At 39.4% G+C, this 19,282-nt stretch overlaps 1 protein-coding gene across 1 annotated transcript in view; it reads right to left on the bottom strand.

Annotated features, from left to right (window-relative positions):
• Positions 1–436: 436 nt before the first annotated feature.
• LOC117521396 (dual specificity protein phosphatase CDC14AB-like) overlaps positions 437–19,282 on the bottom strand; it is a 49,251-nt gene continuing 30,405 nt past the window's right edge. The window contains exons 10-13 of the mRNA XM_034182692.1: positions 15,322–15,460; positions 4,639–4,852; positions 4,330–4,418; positions 437–758 (exon numbers count right to left, since the gene is read on the bottom strand). Coding sequence (XP_034038583.1) covers positions 617–758; positions 4,330–4,418; positions 4,639–4,852; positions 15,322–15,460 — 584 coding nt within the window. The 3' untranslated portion in view covers positions 437–616. The remainder of the gene's footprint in view (positions 759–4,329; positions 4,419–4,638; positions 4,853–15,321; positions 15,461–19,282) is intronic.

The following is a 19,282-nucleotide window of genomic DNA, read 5'->3' as shown; positions in this document are numbered from 1 at the left end:
TGTGAGGCAACAGTGCTAACCACTACCCCACCGTGTTGGCAATGATCATGAGTGTTGGGTAATAACTGGAAGAATATGCAGATACAAGTGGCAGAAATTAGATTCCTCTGTTGGGTATCTAGGCTTACACTCCCAGGACAGGGTGAGAAGCTTGACTATCCAGAAGGGACTCAGAGTAGAGCAGCTGCTTCTTTGCATCAAAAGGAGCTACTTTAGATGGTTCGTGCACCTGCTGTGGATGCCCCCTGTTCGTCTTCCAGGCACGTCCAACTGGGAGGAGGTCCCTGGGAAGACTTAGGATACGCTGTAGAGATTATATTTTCCAGCTGGCTTGGGAATGCCTTGGGATCCCCTGGGAAGAGTTACAGGACTTGGCCAAGGATAGGGAAGTGTGGGATGAGCTGCTTGCTCTGCTGTCACAGCGATCCAGACCCAGATAAGTGGTTGAAAATGAATGAATGAATGAATGAATGAATTTTACTAATCCATCTACTGCAAATTTATTCTTCAGTATCAATAATTCTGTTAATGTCTTCAGAATGTTAGTATTTGTTGTTGAGCCTTTTCTGTTTGTTAGCATTGTAACATTTGAAAATTGCTTACAAAATGGAAACATCTACCTCTTTTTGCATATGGTGGATGAAGCAGATTTTATTTCCAGGTCCTCTGAAGAGGAGGACGATGACAAGGAGAGGGCAGCTTTTGCTGATTTGTGAGGTGGAAGGATGGTGCCACGTGATGCCTTGGACAGCTGTATTCTGAACGAGACACATAAACAAGTCATCAGAAGTGTTTGAAAGGGTTAGATAGGCTGTTTTTACTTAAAAATAATGTGTAGTAACCAGAGAATGAGAAGGCGGTTGAGCTACAACATCAGTTCACACCCTCTGAATCAAATTCCATTCTAAGTAATAAATTCTGTTTATTTTCTTGAATGCAACAATTTTCTCATCCACAAAGTTTACCTGAAATGCCTGTATTTCTGGGTATAGAGTTAACCACCGATGATACTAATTAATGGAAAGTTGACATGGTGTGTTTTACTGATGTTGGGCAGTCTTTAGATTAGGTCATGTCTGGGAACATGTGTTGGTGTCACACCTCGCTGCATCCACCACGTCAGGGATCACCAACCCTGTTCCTGGAGGGTACCTGCCCTGCATGTTTTCTAACTCTCCCTGTTCTGCTTCCAGGCAATTAACTTTATCAGGTGTGCTCAGCCAATCAAGAGCTGGAAAACACCACTTTTAAAAAATCAGGTGTGATGGAGTAGGTAGACGTGGAAAACATGCAGGGCAGGTGCCCTCCAGGAACAGGGTTGGCGACCCCTGCACCACACTATGGAACCTCCTCCAGAACCAGTCCATCCCCACCAGTCAAAACACCAGCTATCTGTTGCAGCTAGGTTTGTTCCACTTGTTAGGGTCACCAGCACTGATGCACCTGTGTCCTGGACCACTTGGCTCAAATGTTAACATTCTCCCACTATGCAAGTGATACTCTTCATGTGTACTTCATTTATGTTACGTCTTCATTCATGGCATTCATGTAAATCGTAGATACAGTGTAAAACTTCACAGCCCCACTTCTCTGACTCAAAGAGCTGTGACAAGTTTTGGATTTTGAACTCAATTGTTGAACTTTTAGAAATTTAAACTTACATTGGTTGTGTTGACAAGTTTTGAGTATTTGTTGATTGTACATTGTTAAGTTATGAAGTGGGAAAAGAAAAGGAGGCAAAGAAATAATTGCCTTGACCTAAGAGTTTGAGAAACTGTCTTCTTTAAACCACTGGTGAATCATTGACACACTCAAAAAGTCATGGCCCACAGATATGTCATCTGTATTGTAGTTCCAACTAAGGGACATGTCACACCTTGAGGATTTAAGCTGCGTTTCCACATAGCGATGACAATTCACAAATGACACGAAGTATACATTCTTGGCTGCTGATCACGAATGTGATGATTTGGGGCAGAGGCATCAGGAGTCCTCAGGAACGCTTGCAGCCTGTTACCACGTATTACGATTAATGGCATGTGTCACTGGCGAATTATCACAAACCATTACGCACGGTCAATAATAATGTTGTGCACTGTTACGCGCAATGTCGGGAATGTTGTGAATCAGGTGACTTGCCTCCATACACCCCCAGTATTCATCCTACCATCAGCTGCTGAACAGTTCACATCATTCCAGATTGCTCCTCAACATCCAGATGAATAAATTCACAGCAGAAGAAGAACTTTGTGATTGCATGCTTAGTGGGGCTCTGTGCCGTGGACTGCACAGAAAGGAGGAGGAGGAGACGGAGAGAGACAGATGTCTGTCAGCACGTTGCTGTCCTCTGGCTCAGACTTATTCTCCCGAACATTAAGCACAACAGCAGGTGGAACACCTGCAGGAGTGCGCTGAGAAGCATTGGAACGAGACTTAGCCGACTTGGTGTCACTGTCCTTCTTCAGTATACTGCAGCAACGAAAACTGAACACGGTGCAGCAGGATTTAATTGTGAGCACATGAGAGAAGTGATACATAGTGGCACGCAGTGAAATGTGACACCGCGTTACAATTCGCGTCAAAACTGGATAGTTTCCGTGTCAATTTGTAACAATGCGTGACAGTGTGAGCTCCAAGAACCATCACAGGAAAAACTATGAATACTGTCACGTTCTATTAGGATCACCACTATTCAAGACGTATCAACACGCTCAGTTGCGAACTCCACGACATGAGGTGAAACGAGACTGGTGCGTGATATTCGGGGAAGATTTTTTTGACATTCAGATGCGCTAAGTCACGTTAACAATGTCAGGAATGTGCCACAAATGACAGAAATATGACATTCGTAACACGTCCTGCCTATGTGTAAATGCAGCATTAGCCAGCGTGTGCCGACCATAATAAAATCACTGGCATACACGGGCGTACGTCTAATAAATTTTGCAGCTGTCGCACCTTATCGATTTAGCCAGTGCATGCTGACTGCCCCATTTCCACCGAGTGGTTTGGGACGGTACTGCATGGTTTGATACATGTCGGAACGGTTACGTCTGGCTTGGTTTGCATTTAATTACTCATCCAACTAGGATAACTAGGAATTCATCAACACTTATTGACCATATATTGACAAACATTACTATGGGAAACATAATGGGTGGACTCCTCATTAGTGATATCAGTGACCATCTGCCTGTTTTTGTTGTTTTCAATTCATTAGTTGATAAAATTGACCATATTAATATTACAAACTTCACAAGGAAAATAACAAAGGAAACAATGGAAAAGCTTAGGACGGATTTAAGACAGCAAAATTGGAGTGACATTTACATTGAAGATGTTGATCAATCTTAAGAATTATTCATTTCTATTAGTTCCAGTTTATATGATAGACATTGCCCTTATGTGTTAAAAAAATGGAAAAAAGCTAAGCAAAGATAAACCTTAGATCACTAAGGGACTTCAGAATGCATGTAAAAAGAAAATTTTTTAGTATAAGCAGTTTTTAAAATCTAGAACAATTGAAGCTGAGATAAGATATAAGTCATATAAAAACAAACTAACACATTATGCGATCATGTAAAAGGCAGTATTATAGTGATTTCTTGGAAAAAAATAAAACGAATATAAAGGGTACTTGGAGGTTCTTAAATGAAATCATAAATAAGAAAAAAGATGTCAAAGAATGTCCTGCCTATTTTTATACAAATACTGACACAATTGTTAAAGAAAACAAAGCTATTGCAGATCATTTTAATGATTATATTGTTAACGTGGGTAAAAACTTAGCAAATTCAATTGTTCCTTCCAAAACGTGCTCCTCGAATCACAGCAAAACAATAGAAACAGTTCGTGATTCAATGTTTGTTAGAGGAACGGATGAAAAAGAAATTACTGATATAGTTCACAAACTTAAAGGGAAAAAAAAATCAACTGATAGTGACCGTTTTGATATGTTTTTGGTTAAAAAATATTATTGATTGCATTGTTAAGCCTTTAACATATATCTGTAATTTGTCATTAATGACTGGGAAATTTCCTTTCAAAATGAAAATAGCTAAAGTGATCCCATTGTTCAAATCTGGTGACAAGCATGTCTTTTGCAATTATAGGCCAATCTCCCTCTTACCACAATTTTCCAAAATTCTGGAAAAGGTATTTGAAATTAGGTTAAATGATTTTTTTTAACTAAACAGCATACACAAGGGTGTAAAATACAGCTTCTGTGTAGTAAACAAAAAGGACTATTTCAACTGTTTCACAGCAAACACTGTCTTAAAAATGAAACTTTTGATGGCGTAAAGAAAGGGCAAAAACACAGCTGTGTACCTTGGGGAGGAAGGTGACGCTGATCTCAGTCTCCTGTTTCCCTTTAGAGCTCTCAGATTGTCTCCCTGAGTTGTTTCTCTCCAGTCGTTCTAAACAAACACATTTAACAAATACTTTCATGAGGTTGTGTTGACCTTCACGGAGTTCACATCACCATCTATATAACGTCCTCTGTCATTCACAAAATGACAAAGAAGATGTGACATTCGGCACTGGCAGACTGACTTTTTAAACATGAACTAAAGTAATTAAATCAGTGAAAGTAAAGGAAACTGTGGTCAAAGGTGGAATCAGACACTGAAGCCTCACCTCGTCGGAGCTGCATGACTTGTAGAGGGTGGTGTTGACTGACAGGTCGCACATACTGGAAAGCAGACGTGACATATCGTCATGTTTGCTGCCGGCAGGCATCGAGCCGTCACGCTGTTGTTGGCGTTGCTTCTGGGCGTGACTCAGTCGCTGCTGAAGCAGTTTGTGTTTGGTGCGATGGACATCGCCCTGGACCCACAAACTGTGCTGTTTCCTGAAAACAGATCAAATAATGAGTGAGGGGTCCTGTGTGCTAACATTATCAGATCTCTCTAACTGCTGCGTGACCTACATCTCTTCTTATGCTGTCTTCCGGATATCACTGATCTCCAAAATTACCCACCTCCTACACGCCCGCATTATTACTAGGTAAGTTGTTTTTCTGAGGATTAATTATACAGTGGAACACATACAGAGCCCTCAGTCAATCCAAAATATGAATAAACTTCAGACTTAATGTTTAACAAAGCAAAGGTCAGTTTTGGCTTTCTCGGGAATGTATGTATCCAAAATTATTAAGCAACTAAAAGAAATACTACATTTTTCAAAAAAAAAAAAAAACCCCAAAAAGAAATAAACTTAAAATTAACAAACACTTTTAGCATTGCAGAAATATTCAGTGACCAATATAGAAACTCTTTTTTCAATAACTGTCATACGTCTTCCATCCTTGTAGTCTCAACTTCTTGATTTGTTGATCAACTTTTCGCGCAACAGCAACCACAGTCTTCCACATGCTGTTTAAAGAGGTGTTTTCCTCAGTGTAAATCTCAAGTTTAAGAAGGACCCACAAGTCCTCAGTAGGGTTTAAGTTTGGTGAGGAAGGGGCCGTGTCATCTCTGAGGCCTTTGCTGGCTAGCCACACAGTGCAGTACTTGGATGCATGTGATGGAGCATTGTCCTGAATAAAAATCATGGCCTTCTTGAATGATGCAGTCTTTTTCCTTGAGCACTGTTTGCACAATTCAGCACAAGCGGACCTGCAGCTCGACTGTCACCGAAAGCATGCATCACATCAGACAAGTAATCTGTGTCCCGATTACTGTTGACAACCTGCAGCACTAACTAGCTAAAAACCTGTCACCATGGAAGATAAATATTAAATGAATCCCCCTTCCATGTTTCTGTACGTGCACATTCAGTTTGGATTATATGTGCATGTGTGTGTGTGTGTGTGTGTGTGGCCCCACCTTTTAATATATAAGTAGGTACATTAGGTTCATTGTGGACTCACTACAGTTTTGTCTTTTTTTCCATGAATTGTATATTCCAGTGTTACTCCAGAGTTGTCCTGTAAAAGTACAGGACAACAGTCACGTGACTTTTTTCAATTCTTGCAATGGTTTTTAAAATATCTGTTTATGTTTTTCCATGGCTCAGTTGTTTTTCAGCTATAAAATGTCCAGTGAAAAGTGTTAATTATCCAATAATGTCATTTTTCTGCAGATTTAGCTGACATGCCCCTGAATTTCGGAGAAAAGAATACGCTAACATGTTTCACATGCACACAACATAAATCCAAACTGACGAGTGTGAAAAATTAACCATTTAATATTTTTGTGCACTCTCTCTTTCTCAGTCTCTTTTTTGGAGCGTGTATGCACAGTGAGGAAATATGATGGCAAACTGCTCAAAACACAGCTTACATGTCAAAAAAGTGGCAGATCTCTGTGAAAATGTGACGTCATCTGTAGTGCACAAACTCCACGTGAGACACCAACACGCACAAATACCGCTGAAGCAGTGACACAGAAAGGTGTTTTTACATCACCTCTGGGGATCGGGTGTGTTTTAAGCTGAATGTAGCGGGATGAAGGTCCGGGGTCCTGATTCAAAAGACATTCCCGCTAGCTTGGCTAACGGGGAATTCCCTTTTGGCCGGCCACAAAAGTCCTGCGGTCACAATTTGGCGTCACGAACAGGATGTGGGTAGTCACAGTACATGCTTAAATGCACCTGTGACTTCAGGACGAAGTCAAAAATGGTGGGAAGATATGTAGTGGGATGAATGTCCTGGGTCTTGATTCAAAAGACGTTCCCGCTAGCTTGACTAACGGGGAATTCCCCTTTGGCTGACCTGGTAGAGGAATGGTCTTTAGCGCGAGCCGTCTGGGTTCGATCCCATCGCCGTGACCGGCCACAAAAGTCCTGCGGTCACATGAATGACAGACTCACAACTGCTGTTGTCTTATGTAAAGGGGGCCTCTGTCACAATGACTGTTGGAATTAAGTATTTGTGAGATCCTCTCTCAAATGATAGTTATTGCCAGAGGACAAAACCCGACAGCCCCATTTCATCAGTCAGTACTGTCATTTCGCTTTAGAGTTTTGTTGACATTCTCAAAATATTGAACTTTTACCTAGATCTGTAATGGAAGCCCAGCTGCTGATGCCTAATCCAAACATACAGGGGTATTTCCAAATACTGTACAGTTTTTTTTTTTCATGCATTTTAACATTACACCAAAACTAAATTTTTAGCTCACCAAAAATGGAGCTTTTGTAAATCTTTGGCCAAGCAGAAGCCTTTGAACAGAGAAACCAGAGTTTTGGGTTTTGCAATGTCACAGTGAAGCAACAGGAAATGCATTGCTTGATGACAGGTTTCTGACCTTTGTTTAATTTGTGACGATGGATGCTGTCAGTGCTTTTTCACGTTCTTACAGAAACTTTTTGACTGCTTGCACTTACACATGTCACACACCATTTAGAGGAGCGGTGGTGAACGAGAGTCTTATAGGTGGTCAGTGAAATTTTCACTCCAACTTCAACTCCAGCGATGAGGATTCTGATTTGCTGGCATGGCTATTCAGTTACATTACCGCCTATTGGTTTGGTGTGGTCACGACAGCACTCGACTGTTCGTTAAGATACATGTGGACGAGGATTTTTTTTGTTTTAATCTTGTAAGAAGAGTTATTTTCAAAAACGAACTAAGAAAATCTCTGTATTTAAAAATGCCCATGTACATGTGGACTAAGTCTGAGTGTAGCAGTAATGTAAAAAATCAGAGAGCTACCCAGGTCAGGTCAGTTCTGTGAGCACATCACATGTATCAGCATTAACAAACACCTCTTCCCAGGCAACCACATCACTCCACAAGGTCAGTGTTCCCAACTCCTCAGTAAGAAAAGTAGTTATTGGCTGTCCAAAAAGTCGCTAGAAGTCGCTAAATGACGCCATCATCTAATTTGCAGAGTATGATGTGATAACAGATGCTGTAGGGAAAACAAAACATGGGAGAGACCATTGAATACATTATCAACATTTTAATATTGTTTGGTAAATACCACATTCATAAATGAAGAGCATTGAAAGGAATCAATCAATCAATTTTTTTATATAGCGCCAAATCACAACAAACAGCTGCCCCAAGGCGCTTTATATTGTAAGGCAAGGCCATACAATAATTATGTAAAACCCCAACGGTCAAAACGACCCCCTGTGAGCAAGCACTTGGCTACAGTGGGAAGGAAAAACTCCCTTTTAACAGGAAGAAACCTCCAGCAGAATGAACACAGATGTCTGGCTGAATTTGAACAATATATAAGTAGACTCTCCCAAATGTCACAAAACTGTCACGCTCTATTAGGAACTTATTAAAGAGAATTAATGTTAAATAATCCCTTTACTTTTGTTACTGTACAATTTATTTTATTTTCTATCTCTGTCTATTTATAATGATAATACTGTGAATGTTATTGTGGCCTTAATTGTTTGTTTACTGTTTGTTAATGCACTTGTGGAAATACAAGTTTTGAAAAAAATGTGGAAGAGACAAAAAAGTGAGTAAAACCACCTTAAAATATTTACAACTACAAATGAACCTGATTCTTGGTTTGTTTATGTATTTTGCCATTAAAATTGGCCATCACTTCTTAAAATAAAATAAATACTCAAGGACAGGGCTTTTCAAAGTCTGGGGACTAATTAGTCACAGCGCAGCAAAGGAGGTAAGTAGGCTGACTCAGTCCGAGTGAGGTTCGACATTCACTGCAGGAACAGCCACGGAGGCATCGCGTGTGAGTGTTTGAATGCGGGGGATTGTAGATATTCCTGCGCTCAGCGCTTTAAAGTCAGCTGCAGCAGGGGGGCGCTGCAGCTCGGTGACAACAGAGACTTTCACTTTTGAGTTCCCAAATACCAGAAAAGTCTCCAGTGACGCCAGGAAAACTAGCTAGATCTGTCGTTAGTCGCTTTTCAGAAAATAACTCGAGGGTTTGGAAATTTGCCAGATTTAGAGAGAAAGTTGCCAACACTGTACAAGGTCCCCAGCAGCTTCCTGATCTCAAGGGCTGAGGTCCCACAGAAATAAGTGAATCTCGAAACAGGTTTGACACTTTCACTGCCTGCAGATATTCTGTGATGGTTGGGTCCAGGAAGTCAGTGAAAACGGGATCTTGGTCTTGATTCAGGACTTTTACAAAAACCCTTGTTTGTAAAAAAATTCCCAACACTTAACTCACCTTCACAATGCTGCAATCAAGATGTTTGTGATTCCACAAAAGCTCACAGCATCATCCATGAAGTCAAGGTCAGTAAAATGTTACTAGCTGACAAAGATACCTGTGCTGCTGGACTCCAAACAACCCCACACCCAGTTCATCTAAGTACTCCACAGAGTAAGAGCCAGTGAAGGAGTCAGAGACTGTGATTCCACTCACACTACCTGTGTCTGGTCTGGCTATGGTGTCCGGCAACATATTCGGAATCCTTTAATTTCCTGGGAAGCCTGAAGAATTGATTCAAATGCTTTGCAAAACTATGAGGCTGCCAATGAAGCAATGCTGATATTCACGCTTACATTTAACTGACTTCACCCTCTCATAATCTGTGCTCCTTGTCAATCAAACTGCACGTAGTAAAGTTCTGAATTCTGACATATGAACAAAATTTATTATGTTTAAGTGTGTAAGTACAAAAAACAATCTGTATTCATCAAACAGATTCATGCCTGTCATTTGCACATCACTAAGTACCAGCTGCTGATGAATTGCACATGCTCTAAACCACATGCCTGTGCATGTTCATTGGCATTTGCACTCAGAAACACCCTCAGGAGGCAACAATAAATCCACAAATAATTTTGAACACAACAATTCATGACATCCTTTCACTTATGGTGTCACATGTTGCTTCTTAATTGAGACATCACAGTCACTTATGGGCATGATTTTAAGAAGCTTTAACAAACTCACCACAAGAACCAGCGTAAAACAATTCACTTAACAGAATAAACAATTATTTATTGTTAGTTGTCCCAGAATCTTGCATAACCCTGTGACCTTCACTGTGTTGCTTTCTTTATTAAGATGAAATCTTTCCTCATGAATTTTAAACAGTGAAAATAATGTGAGGGCATTTTTAATATAAAATTCCAGGAGGGAAACTATTTGATTCATGTCTTGTAGAAACATCATGGATGCTTATTCATCGTCTTTGGATTTCTGTCTTTTTGCAAAATCTCGCCGTCTAAAAGAACTAGCAAAACATTCATTTTTATTTCCTCAAATCCTTGAAATGGCATTTTAGCAGAAAAACTCCAAATCGCTGAGAAATTTATCATAAAATAGTGGTGTGTTCAGGGTTCTAGCTAGCTAACCGTTTCTGCAGCGCGACTCCAGTTTGAAGCGTGAATCGAAGCAATGCTTCGAGTCAATGGCTCGTGGCTCTTTGATTCCCTGCTCTTCAGAAGCGGTAAGTCTGCTTCTTAACCCCTCTGAAAGCCATTAAAATATCATGAGTCATTTTTGTGTGGATTAAAGTCACTAACTGGGACTCTTGTTGCAGTACGAGCTTCAAACGCTGGGCGGCTCTCTGACTCAGCTCGGAATTAATAACTTCAAAACGAATCGCCGCTATAAATAAAATGACACCTCTTACAAACGTTGCAATACATACAATAAACTACAATCAACTAAAACGTTTTTTCCTCCCAAAATGAGACGTCTTGCATTCTTTATAAACCTGACCTGCAGCACAGCTGCAAGAGCTGCAGCTCATAGGTATGGAAAGACATTCATGCCAATAATAATGTCTGAAAGGAAATGTTTTTGACAAAAACTAACAGATGTTATTTCTGTTTATGTCCAGAGATCAAGGATCCACCATGTAGAGTTTATTATGTCCAGAGTTTAAGGATCCAGTAACCAATTTCATATTTATTTACTTTAAGACTCAATAAAATGTTGTTCAGTTTCAATTTAATCAGCTTATAAAAGCCTCAATGTGCCTCACACAGAACAGTTCAACATAAAAAAATTAAAATAAATAAATAAAAAAGTCTAATACATAATTAAAAACAAAAGTAAAAGAGTAAAACAGATAAAAAATAAAAACTATTCATAAGAAAGAGAATAAAAATAGGCTTTAAGGCTTGACTTAAAGTATAGTAGATATTTTAAATTGATATTCATGTTTTGTACATCCATATTAATTTAGTCAGTGTGATATTCAAATATGATTTTACACGAGAGAAACCAGGATGTGGAACATTGGTTGATGTGTTTATACTGTGTTTATGTCGTTCTGTAAGAAGAAAATGTGACACTCTATGTATAGAATGACTGATTAGATGCCATGTCAGTGTTCAGAGCAGACAAATAGGCCGACTGTATATGTATTTACTATAATAGTATGTATACATGGTAATGTCATCTGTGATGGCATACAAAAGTGAATTGATCCTAAGCAGAATCTCATCAGTATTATGTATCTTTATCTAGTCTGAAAGCAATTATCTAGTCTCTAGTCTGAAAGCATTATGAAGCTAAATAGTTCTTTGAATGTTGAGATTTTAATTGCCTAGTCTTTGAAACTAAATTTCAAACTAAATAAAGTTTTTTGCATTAGTTAGCTATATTTGTAAACTATTGTGTTGTTATATTCTGTATATACTCCTACAGGATGGTACAACATGCCATACTGCATGAGATCACAAGAGAAATTTAACAGCTGTTTCAAGTCCAAATTTAATCCAAATAATGCACCAAAATGCACCACAGGGCACTTAAATTCTTAAAATTTCCCCGCAAATAGTTGCTGTCTTTTAATTTACCAAGACTTTGGATTGCTGTCTTTTTTTTTCTCATCCTAAGCATCCATGTAACCTGCACAGACTGAGGCACTGTTGCTGAGGTCAAAAGCAGCTGTTTAGTTCACACAGGTGTCTTGTAGGTTTTTATACCAATGAGGCTAAACATCTGTTTGTAACTTGAGATACTACCACTAGATGCAGTGTGTATGCTTGGTCGAGCAGAGTGTGTATTTACACACATTCCGAAGTAGAAGTACAAAAAGGTAAGTTCCACACTTTCTGCAGTAGTTTGCCATCCATTTTACAGAGATTGCGGACATTATTATTAATGTCCTTGCAATTCTTAGTTACTGGCCATAACTTTATTCACCTCTCTTGTGCCTGACTGCCACTGCCTTGGACTTATTCTTCCAGTGTTTAATAGTCTAACCTTGCTTGAACTTTGTGTTCTTCTTTGGATTTTTGCCTCTTCTTGCTCTCTTCATTGCTGCCGCTGTGCTGACCTGTGGCTTGATTATTTTAACTGTCTTTGCTATGGACACTTTTGATAAATATACACTGATACTTGGTTGTGACCTCTGATTGTCCCTGAAAGTGAGCAAAATAACTTTACCAGCTGTGTGTTTTCTGCACTGGGGTCTCTGAACGGAATCGTTACAAACTCACTATTATTTCATAAAATGGAACATCAGCATCAGGAGAAAATTCAGTTTTAAAGTTGTTTAGGCAAGATTTTTCTGGGCACCTAGAATCTTGACATTTGCATTCCAGTGTCTCTTCAAGGCTATAATTCAAAAATGGAATGTAGTAGTTGTAAATGTTCAAAACTATGATGTTTGATTTATTAGGGATTATGCATGTCAGTTGGAATTTGATTGTCTAATTAAAGATTCCTTCACTGATATTGTGTGAGGATCATTATCATATTTTCTGAAGATGGCGCTGCAGGAAAACATCCTTAACCCTCTGGGGTCCGAGGGCATTTTTTGGACAGTTCACTTGCCTGGCATAAATGTTTTATTATTGCTGTTAACAGCACTCCCTGCAACATTCAGGGTTAAAGCAGGGTTAAAGCAACATTCAAAAGCAGCAGCAGATGAGAACCAGTGTCGTGAGAGAAGCACCTGGAGGTCTCATTCATCACTTGAAACAGTCCCAAAAGGAAACAAAAGGATGAAAAGCAGAAGCCTGTCTGCCTCAGCCTCCTCTCAGTGAGGACGGAGCTGTCACCTCCACGGACACAGATGCTCTGGTGATGACAGTATGAGTTTGTCCAGGTGCAGCATGTTGAAATAATAAAGCTGCTTAATGAGCTGCAAAATGCACTGAAGATCAACGACAAGTCCACTTCCTCCAAAGTAAACTTTTAGATTTGCTAATTACAGACAACTCTGGGAGTTTGACTCAGAACTTAAATGATGGTAACGCAACAGTTCATCACAATGTGGAATCAAGTCTGTCCCACTTTCTGGTGTCCAGACGTTAAAGTCACACATGAAATTTAGTGTAGGTGACACCAAAAAATGTGCACAAATAATCACTAAAAATGATGAAATATTGATATTTTAAAATATCCTGAACAATAAAAGTCTACTATAAGTGCGTGGGTGAAGAATAGACAACAGCTGTCTAAAGCCTGTGCTCTGTTTCAGCCCTCAGCTTCAGCCATATTGTTGTGACATCATCACAAGAACGGTTCAAGCCAAAATCAAGTGTAAACACAGCGGAGGTTGAGCTGTTTTCGGACGCTTTATTTTCTAGTGTGGAGCTTTTTTTAAGTCCAGTCTGGAGGTGATAATGAAGAAGCTGTGGGGGGGACAGCCTTATGGTTTTGAGCCTTATTTAGACCACAATGAGGGAGAAGAAACCTTTGAGGAAAACCTTCAGTCTGACAACAGTGATAAAATTGGCAGAGTTCAGAATGCAGAATGGTGATTACAAAATAAATAATGCAGACAATTTCGGCATGCAGGTAGACATGACAAATTGTTGTTTTGTTTTTTTCTTTTTTTTGTAAGCTCTTTGGTCATAATCAACTGATTAAAAAAAGTTTGTTTTACTATCTGTGACATCAGAAAAAAAGTGATGAGGATGCATGGATTTTTTATTTGATTTTTTTTTTCTTAGAAAGAGGTACATACATTTCAAATCTGAAAAATGACACCGGCGATTGAAAATATCATTTTTAAAATAAATCTTGTTTCCTTCTTGAATACAGTTAGTGTACTAACATTAGTAGTGCAACATGTTATTATTAAATATTAAAACCATTCTCACAAGGAGTAAATATAGTCTTACCTGTCCATTTCAGTGAGATCATCATCAGTCTGAGGAAAAGTTATCCACCTTTGCAAAATGACGTCTGAAAATAGTTTAATTCCTTGTCCTGGCTGAAGAAAAGTTCCTTTGTTACACTGGCAGTTTGGTGCCAAGTTACAGTGCCAGCACAGCTGTAATCCATTAATTGTGTCTACGGCTGATGTTTCGAGTCTCTGTTGTGAACGGAGCCTCCACTTCTTTCACCGCGGACCGCTTTGCGCCACATGTTCAAAGACTCACATCCCCTAATCTGCTCATTATCCCATGATCCACAAAACAATAAAATAAAATAATGTGTAAATACTCAGATTTGCCTCCGTGTCGAGTGGAGAAGCTGCACCACACCATGCATGCGCGCTCATCAATATACGTGTTCCATCTGCCAATCAAAAATGATCTGCCGGCCAGACTTAACAGTTCTGACACTTATAATACTGAGCAGCACCAACCCGAACCACTCAGTGGAAATGGGGCTGTCAGTAGCCTGTAAAAATCCATAAATTAATACATAAATTAATGGGGCTATTAAGATAATGGATAATGGTTCTGATGCTGATGCCATTTCCTCCTCCTTCTCCATTGTCGGGACTTGAAGTTCCTGATATTTAGTAGTGCGCAGTTCAATATCAGATTATTTATCTCTTCAGTAACTGAGCACCAGGAAAGGATAAATTTCAAACTATTGTTTAATTTTAGTCTTAAATACTCAAAAAAATTCAAACATATCGTGTCACCTACATGTTAGCTTTAGTGGAAAATAATCACATGATGTTTCAGTACTTTTTCAAATGAAATTACAATTACTGAGCGTGAATGTGTTTGTTTGTCTGTATGTGGCCCTGTGACAGACTGGTTTCCTGTTCAGGGTGCACCACACCTCGCCCTGTGACTGCTGGGATAGGCTCCAACACCCCGTGACCTTTAATTGGAGTAAGCAGGTATTGAAAATGGATGGATGAATGACAATTACTGCCATCTACTGGACAATATTGAAATGTAAATCACCTGAATATTTTGCTCAGTGCTTCAGTTTGAGTTTAATGACATGAAGAAAAAAAAAAAATCATCTCACAGTAAAAACATTTAATTCAGTCACATAAAAAAGAAAGTTTGGAAAAACTTCTGATCTTTTTATTCTAGTTGTTGAAATTAATTACACACATTAATTTAAATTCATACAAAATGCCAATTTTATTTTATATTCCAAAAGGTTGTTTCTACACTTGTGCAGGATTATTCCATGTTTTCCATGAAGCTTCAGTGTTAGTTTGATCGCTAAAGTTGTCACACTGCAGAAAAGAGCAACCAAGTGTGAAACTCAGACTTACTCCACCAAGAAGTTCTGCTGGGGCCCGATGATGGATCCAGGCCGGCAGATCCGGATCCAAGCGATGGCCTCAGCCGCAGTGAACCAAAAGTGCTTCATCAAGTAGCAGCCAATCAGCGTGCCAGTTCGACCCAGGCCGGCTGTGATTGGAGGTAATGTTAGAGAGAGACAGAGAGAGAAGATGAGTCCTCGTTCCCCTGATTTCTCTACTACTACTTTGCTAACTGAATTAGATCCAGTATGTGACAGTGAAGACAGTTTTGGAGATTTCCCAGAGAAACCTGACATGCAGATGGCCTTCGTGTAACTGTTTCATCAGTTTGACAAACTCTATCAGGAGAAACTCTTAAGTAAACGGAGGTAAGGTCGTCACCGACTCACCTAACTTCTATGTCTCTGGAAGTGGAAGAGAACAAACGGGGAGAAGATACAAGGGTGATTCTTAGACTACGGGCACTTATTATGTCCTTTGATCATATTGTATGAGAAACAGAAAAAAGGGGAAATTTCACACTTTTATAGTTATCTTTACAATGAAAGTGTGTTAAGAAATTTGTTCTAGTAGTCTATGATGACTTTTCACCTTTTTTCAGCATCATTATATGCAAATATTGCCATTTTGTGCTTGTCCCACACCCAGACTTTTGATCTTCAATGATAAAAATGAATGGTAAAGAAACGTTTTTTCTAATCTTTTAAAATATCTCTGAATAAAATATCAGTAAAATAATCAAAACATAATTGGGGTATTCAATGTCATACAACTGTTGTGATTTTTTTTAAACAAAATGTAGTTGTCCCACACTATTGCCGTAATTTCCACCACAACACTGTAATGTCCCTTTAAACAGTTTGTATGAAAGATTGTTTGGGTAGTTTCTATGGAGATAAACAGTGGCATCAGAGCACATGTATATAGCGCCAAATCACAACAAACAGTTGCCCCAAGGCGCTTTATATTGTAAGGCAATGGTGTGGTGGAAATTACATTTACAAGGCCAATAGTGCCCGTAGTTAAAGAATCACCCACAAACTCCATGCAGGTAGGACCTGGTTGGACGTGAAGCTGAGATATCACTATGAGGCAACAGTGCTAACCACTAAGCCAATATCAATCAATCAATCAATTTTATTTATATAGCGCCAAATCACAACAAACAGTTGCCCCAAGGCACTTTATATTGTAAGGCAAGGCCATACAATAATTACGTAAAAACCCCAACGGTCAAAACGACCCCCTGTGAGCAAGCACTTGGCGACAGTGGGAAGGAAAACTCCCTTTTAACAGGAAGAAACCTCCAGCAGAACCAGGCTCAGGGAGGGGCAGTCTTCTGCTGGGACTGGTTGGGGCTGAGGGAGAGAACCAGGAAAAAGACATGCTGTGGAGGGGAGCAGAGATCAATCACTAATGATTAAATGCAGAGTGGTGCATACAGAGCAAAAAGAGAAAGAAACACTCAGTGCATCATGGGAACCCCCCAGCAGTCTAAGTCTATAGCAGCATAACTAAGGGATGGTTCAGGGTCGCCTGATCCAGCCCTAACTATAAGCTTTAGCAAAAAGGAAAGTTTTAAGCCTAATCTTAAAAGTAGAGAGGGTGTCTGTCTCCCTGATCCGAACTGGGAGCTGGTTCCACAGGAGAGGAGCCTGAAAGCTGAAGGCTCTGCGTCCCATTCTACTCTTACAAACCCTAGGAACTACAAGTAAGCCTGCAGTCTGAGAGCGAAGCGCTCTATTGGGGTGATATGGTACTATGAGGTCCCTAAGATAAGATGGGACCTGATTATTTAAAACCTTATAAGTAAGAAGAAGAATTTATATTCTATTCTAGAATTAATAGGAAGCCAATGAAGAGAGGCCAATATGGGTGAGATATGCTCTCTCCTTCTAGTCCCCGCTAGTACTCTAGCTGCAGCATTTTGAATTAACTGAAGGCTTTTCAGGGAAAATGACTCCAAGATTTCTCACAGTATTACTAGAGGTCAGGGTAATGCCATCCAGAGTAAGGATCTGGTTAGACACCATGTTTCTAAGATTTGTGGGGCCAAGTACAATAACTTCAGTTTTATCTGAGTTTAAAAGCAGGAAATTAGAGGTCATCCATGTCTTTATGTCTGTAAGACAATTCTGCAGTTTAGCTAATTGGTGTGTGTCCTCTGGCTTCATGGATAGATAAAGCTGGGTATCATCTGCGTAACAATGAAAATTTAAGCAATGTCGTCTAATAATACTGCCTAAGGGAAGCATGTATAAAGTGAATAAAATTGGTCCTAGCACAGAACCTTGTGGAACTCCATAATTAACCTTAGTCTGTGAAGAAGATTCCTGATTTACATGAACAAATTGTAATCTATTAGATAAATATGATTCAAACCACCGCAGCGCAGTGCCTTTAATACCTATGGCATGCTCTAAACTCTGTAATAAAATGTTATGGTCAACAGTATCAAAAGCAGCACTGAGGTCTAACAGAACAAGCACAGAGATTAGTCCACTGTCTGAGGCCATAAGAAGATCATTTGTAACCTTCAGTAATGCTGTTTCTGTACTATGATGAATTCTAAAACCTGACTGAAACTCTTCAAATAGACCATTCCTCTGCAGATGATCAGTTAGCTGTTTTACAACTACCCTTTCAAGAATTTTTGAGAGAAAAGGAAGGTTGGAGATTGGCCTATAATTAGCTAAGATAGCTGGGTCAAGTGATGGCTTTTTAAGTAATGGTTTAATTACTGCCACCTTAAAAGCCTGTGGTACATAGCCAACTAATAAAGATAGATTGATCATATTTAAGATCGAAGCATTAAATAATGGTAGGGCTTCCTTGAGCAGCCTGGTAGGAATGGGGTCTAATAGACATGTTGATGGTTTGGATGAAGTAACTAATGAAAATAACTCAGACAGAACAATCTGAGAGAAAGAGTCTAACCAAATACCGGCATCACTGAAAGCAGCCAAAGATAACGATACGTCTTTGGGATGGTTATGAGTAATTTTTTCCTCTAATAGTTAAAATTTTATTAGCAAAGAAAGTCATGAAGTCATTACTAGTTAAAGTTAAAGGAATACTCAGCTCAATAGAGCTCTGACTCTTTGTCAGCCTGGCTACAGTGCTGAAAAGAAACCTGGGGTTGTTCTTATTTTCTTCAATTAGTGATGAGTAGTAAGATGTCCTAGCTTTACGGAGGGCTTTTTTATAGAGCAACAGACTCTTTTTCCAGGCTAAGTGAAGCTCTTCTAAATTAGTGAGATGCCATTTCCTCTCCAACTTACGGGTTATCTGCTTTAAGCTGCGAGTTTGTGAGTTATACCACGGAGTCAGGCACCTCTGATTTAAAGCTCTCTTTTTCAGAGGAGCTACAGCATCCAAAGTTGTCTTCAATGAGGATGTAAAACTATTGACGAGATACTCTATCTCACTTACAGAGTTTAGGTAGCTACTCTGCACTGTGTTGGTATATGGCATTAGAGAACATAAAGAAGGAATCATAAGTCAGAACAAGATCTAAGATATGATTAAAGTGGTGGGTGGACTCATTTACATTTTGAGCAAAGCCAATTGAGTCTAATAATAGATTAAATGCAGTGTTGAGGCTGTCATTCTCAGCATCTGTGTGGATGTTAAAATTGCCCATTATAATTATCTTATCTGAGCTAAGCACTAAGTCAGACAAAAGGTCTGAAAATTCACAGAGAAACTCACAGTAATGACCAGGAGGACGATAGATAACAACAAATAAAACTGTTTTTTGGGACTTCCAGTTTAGATGGACAAGACTAAGAGTCAAGCTTTCAAATGAATTAAAGCTCTGTCTGGGTTTTTGATTAATTAATTAGCTGGAATGGAAGATTGCTGCTAATCCTCCGCCTCGGCCCGTGCTATGAGCGTTCTGGCAGTTAGTGTGACTCGGGGGTGTTGACTCATTTAAACTAACATATTCATCCTGCTGTAACCAGGTTTC

Source organism: Thalassophryne amazonica, chromosome 12 (genome assembly GCF_902500255.1).
Source record: "Thalassophryne amazonica chromosome 12, fThaAma1.1, whole genome shotgun sequence".
In the NCBI taxonomy this organism is placed as follows: domain Eukaryota; kingdom Metazoa; phylum Chordata; class Actinopteri; order Batrachoidiformes; family Batrachoididae; genus Thalassophryne; species Thalassophryne amazonica.
Note: the sequence above shows the minus strand (reverse complement) of the source record. Positions and strands in the feature narration are given on the sequence as shown.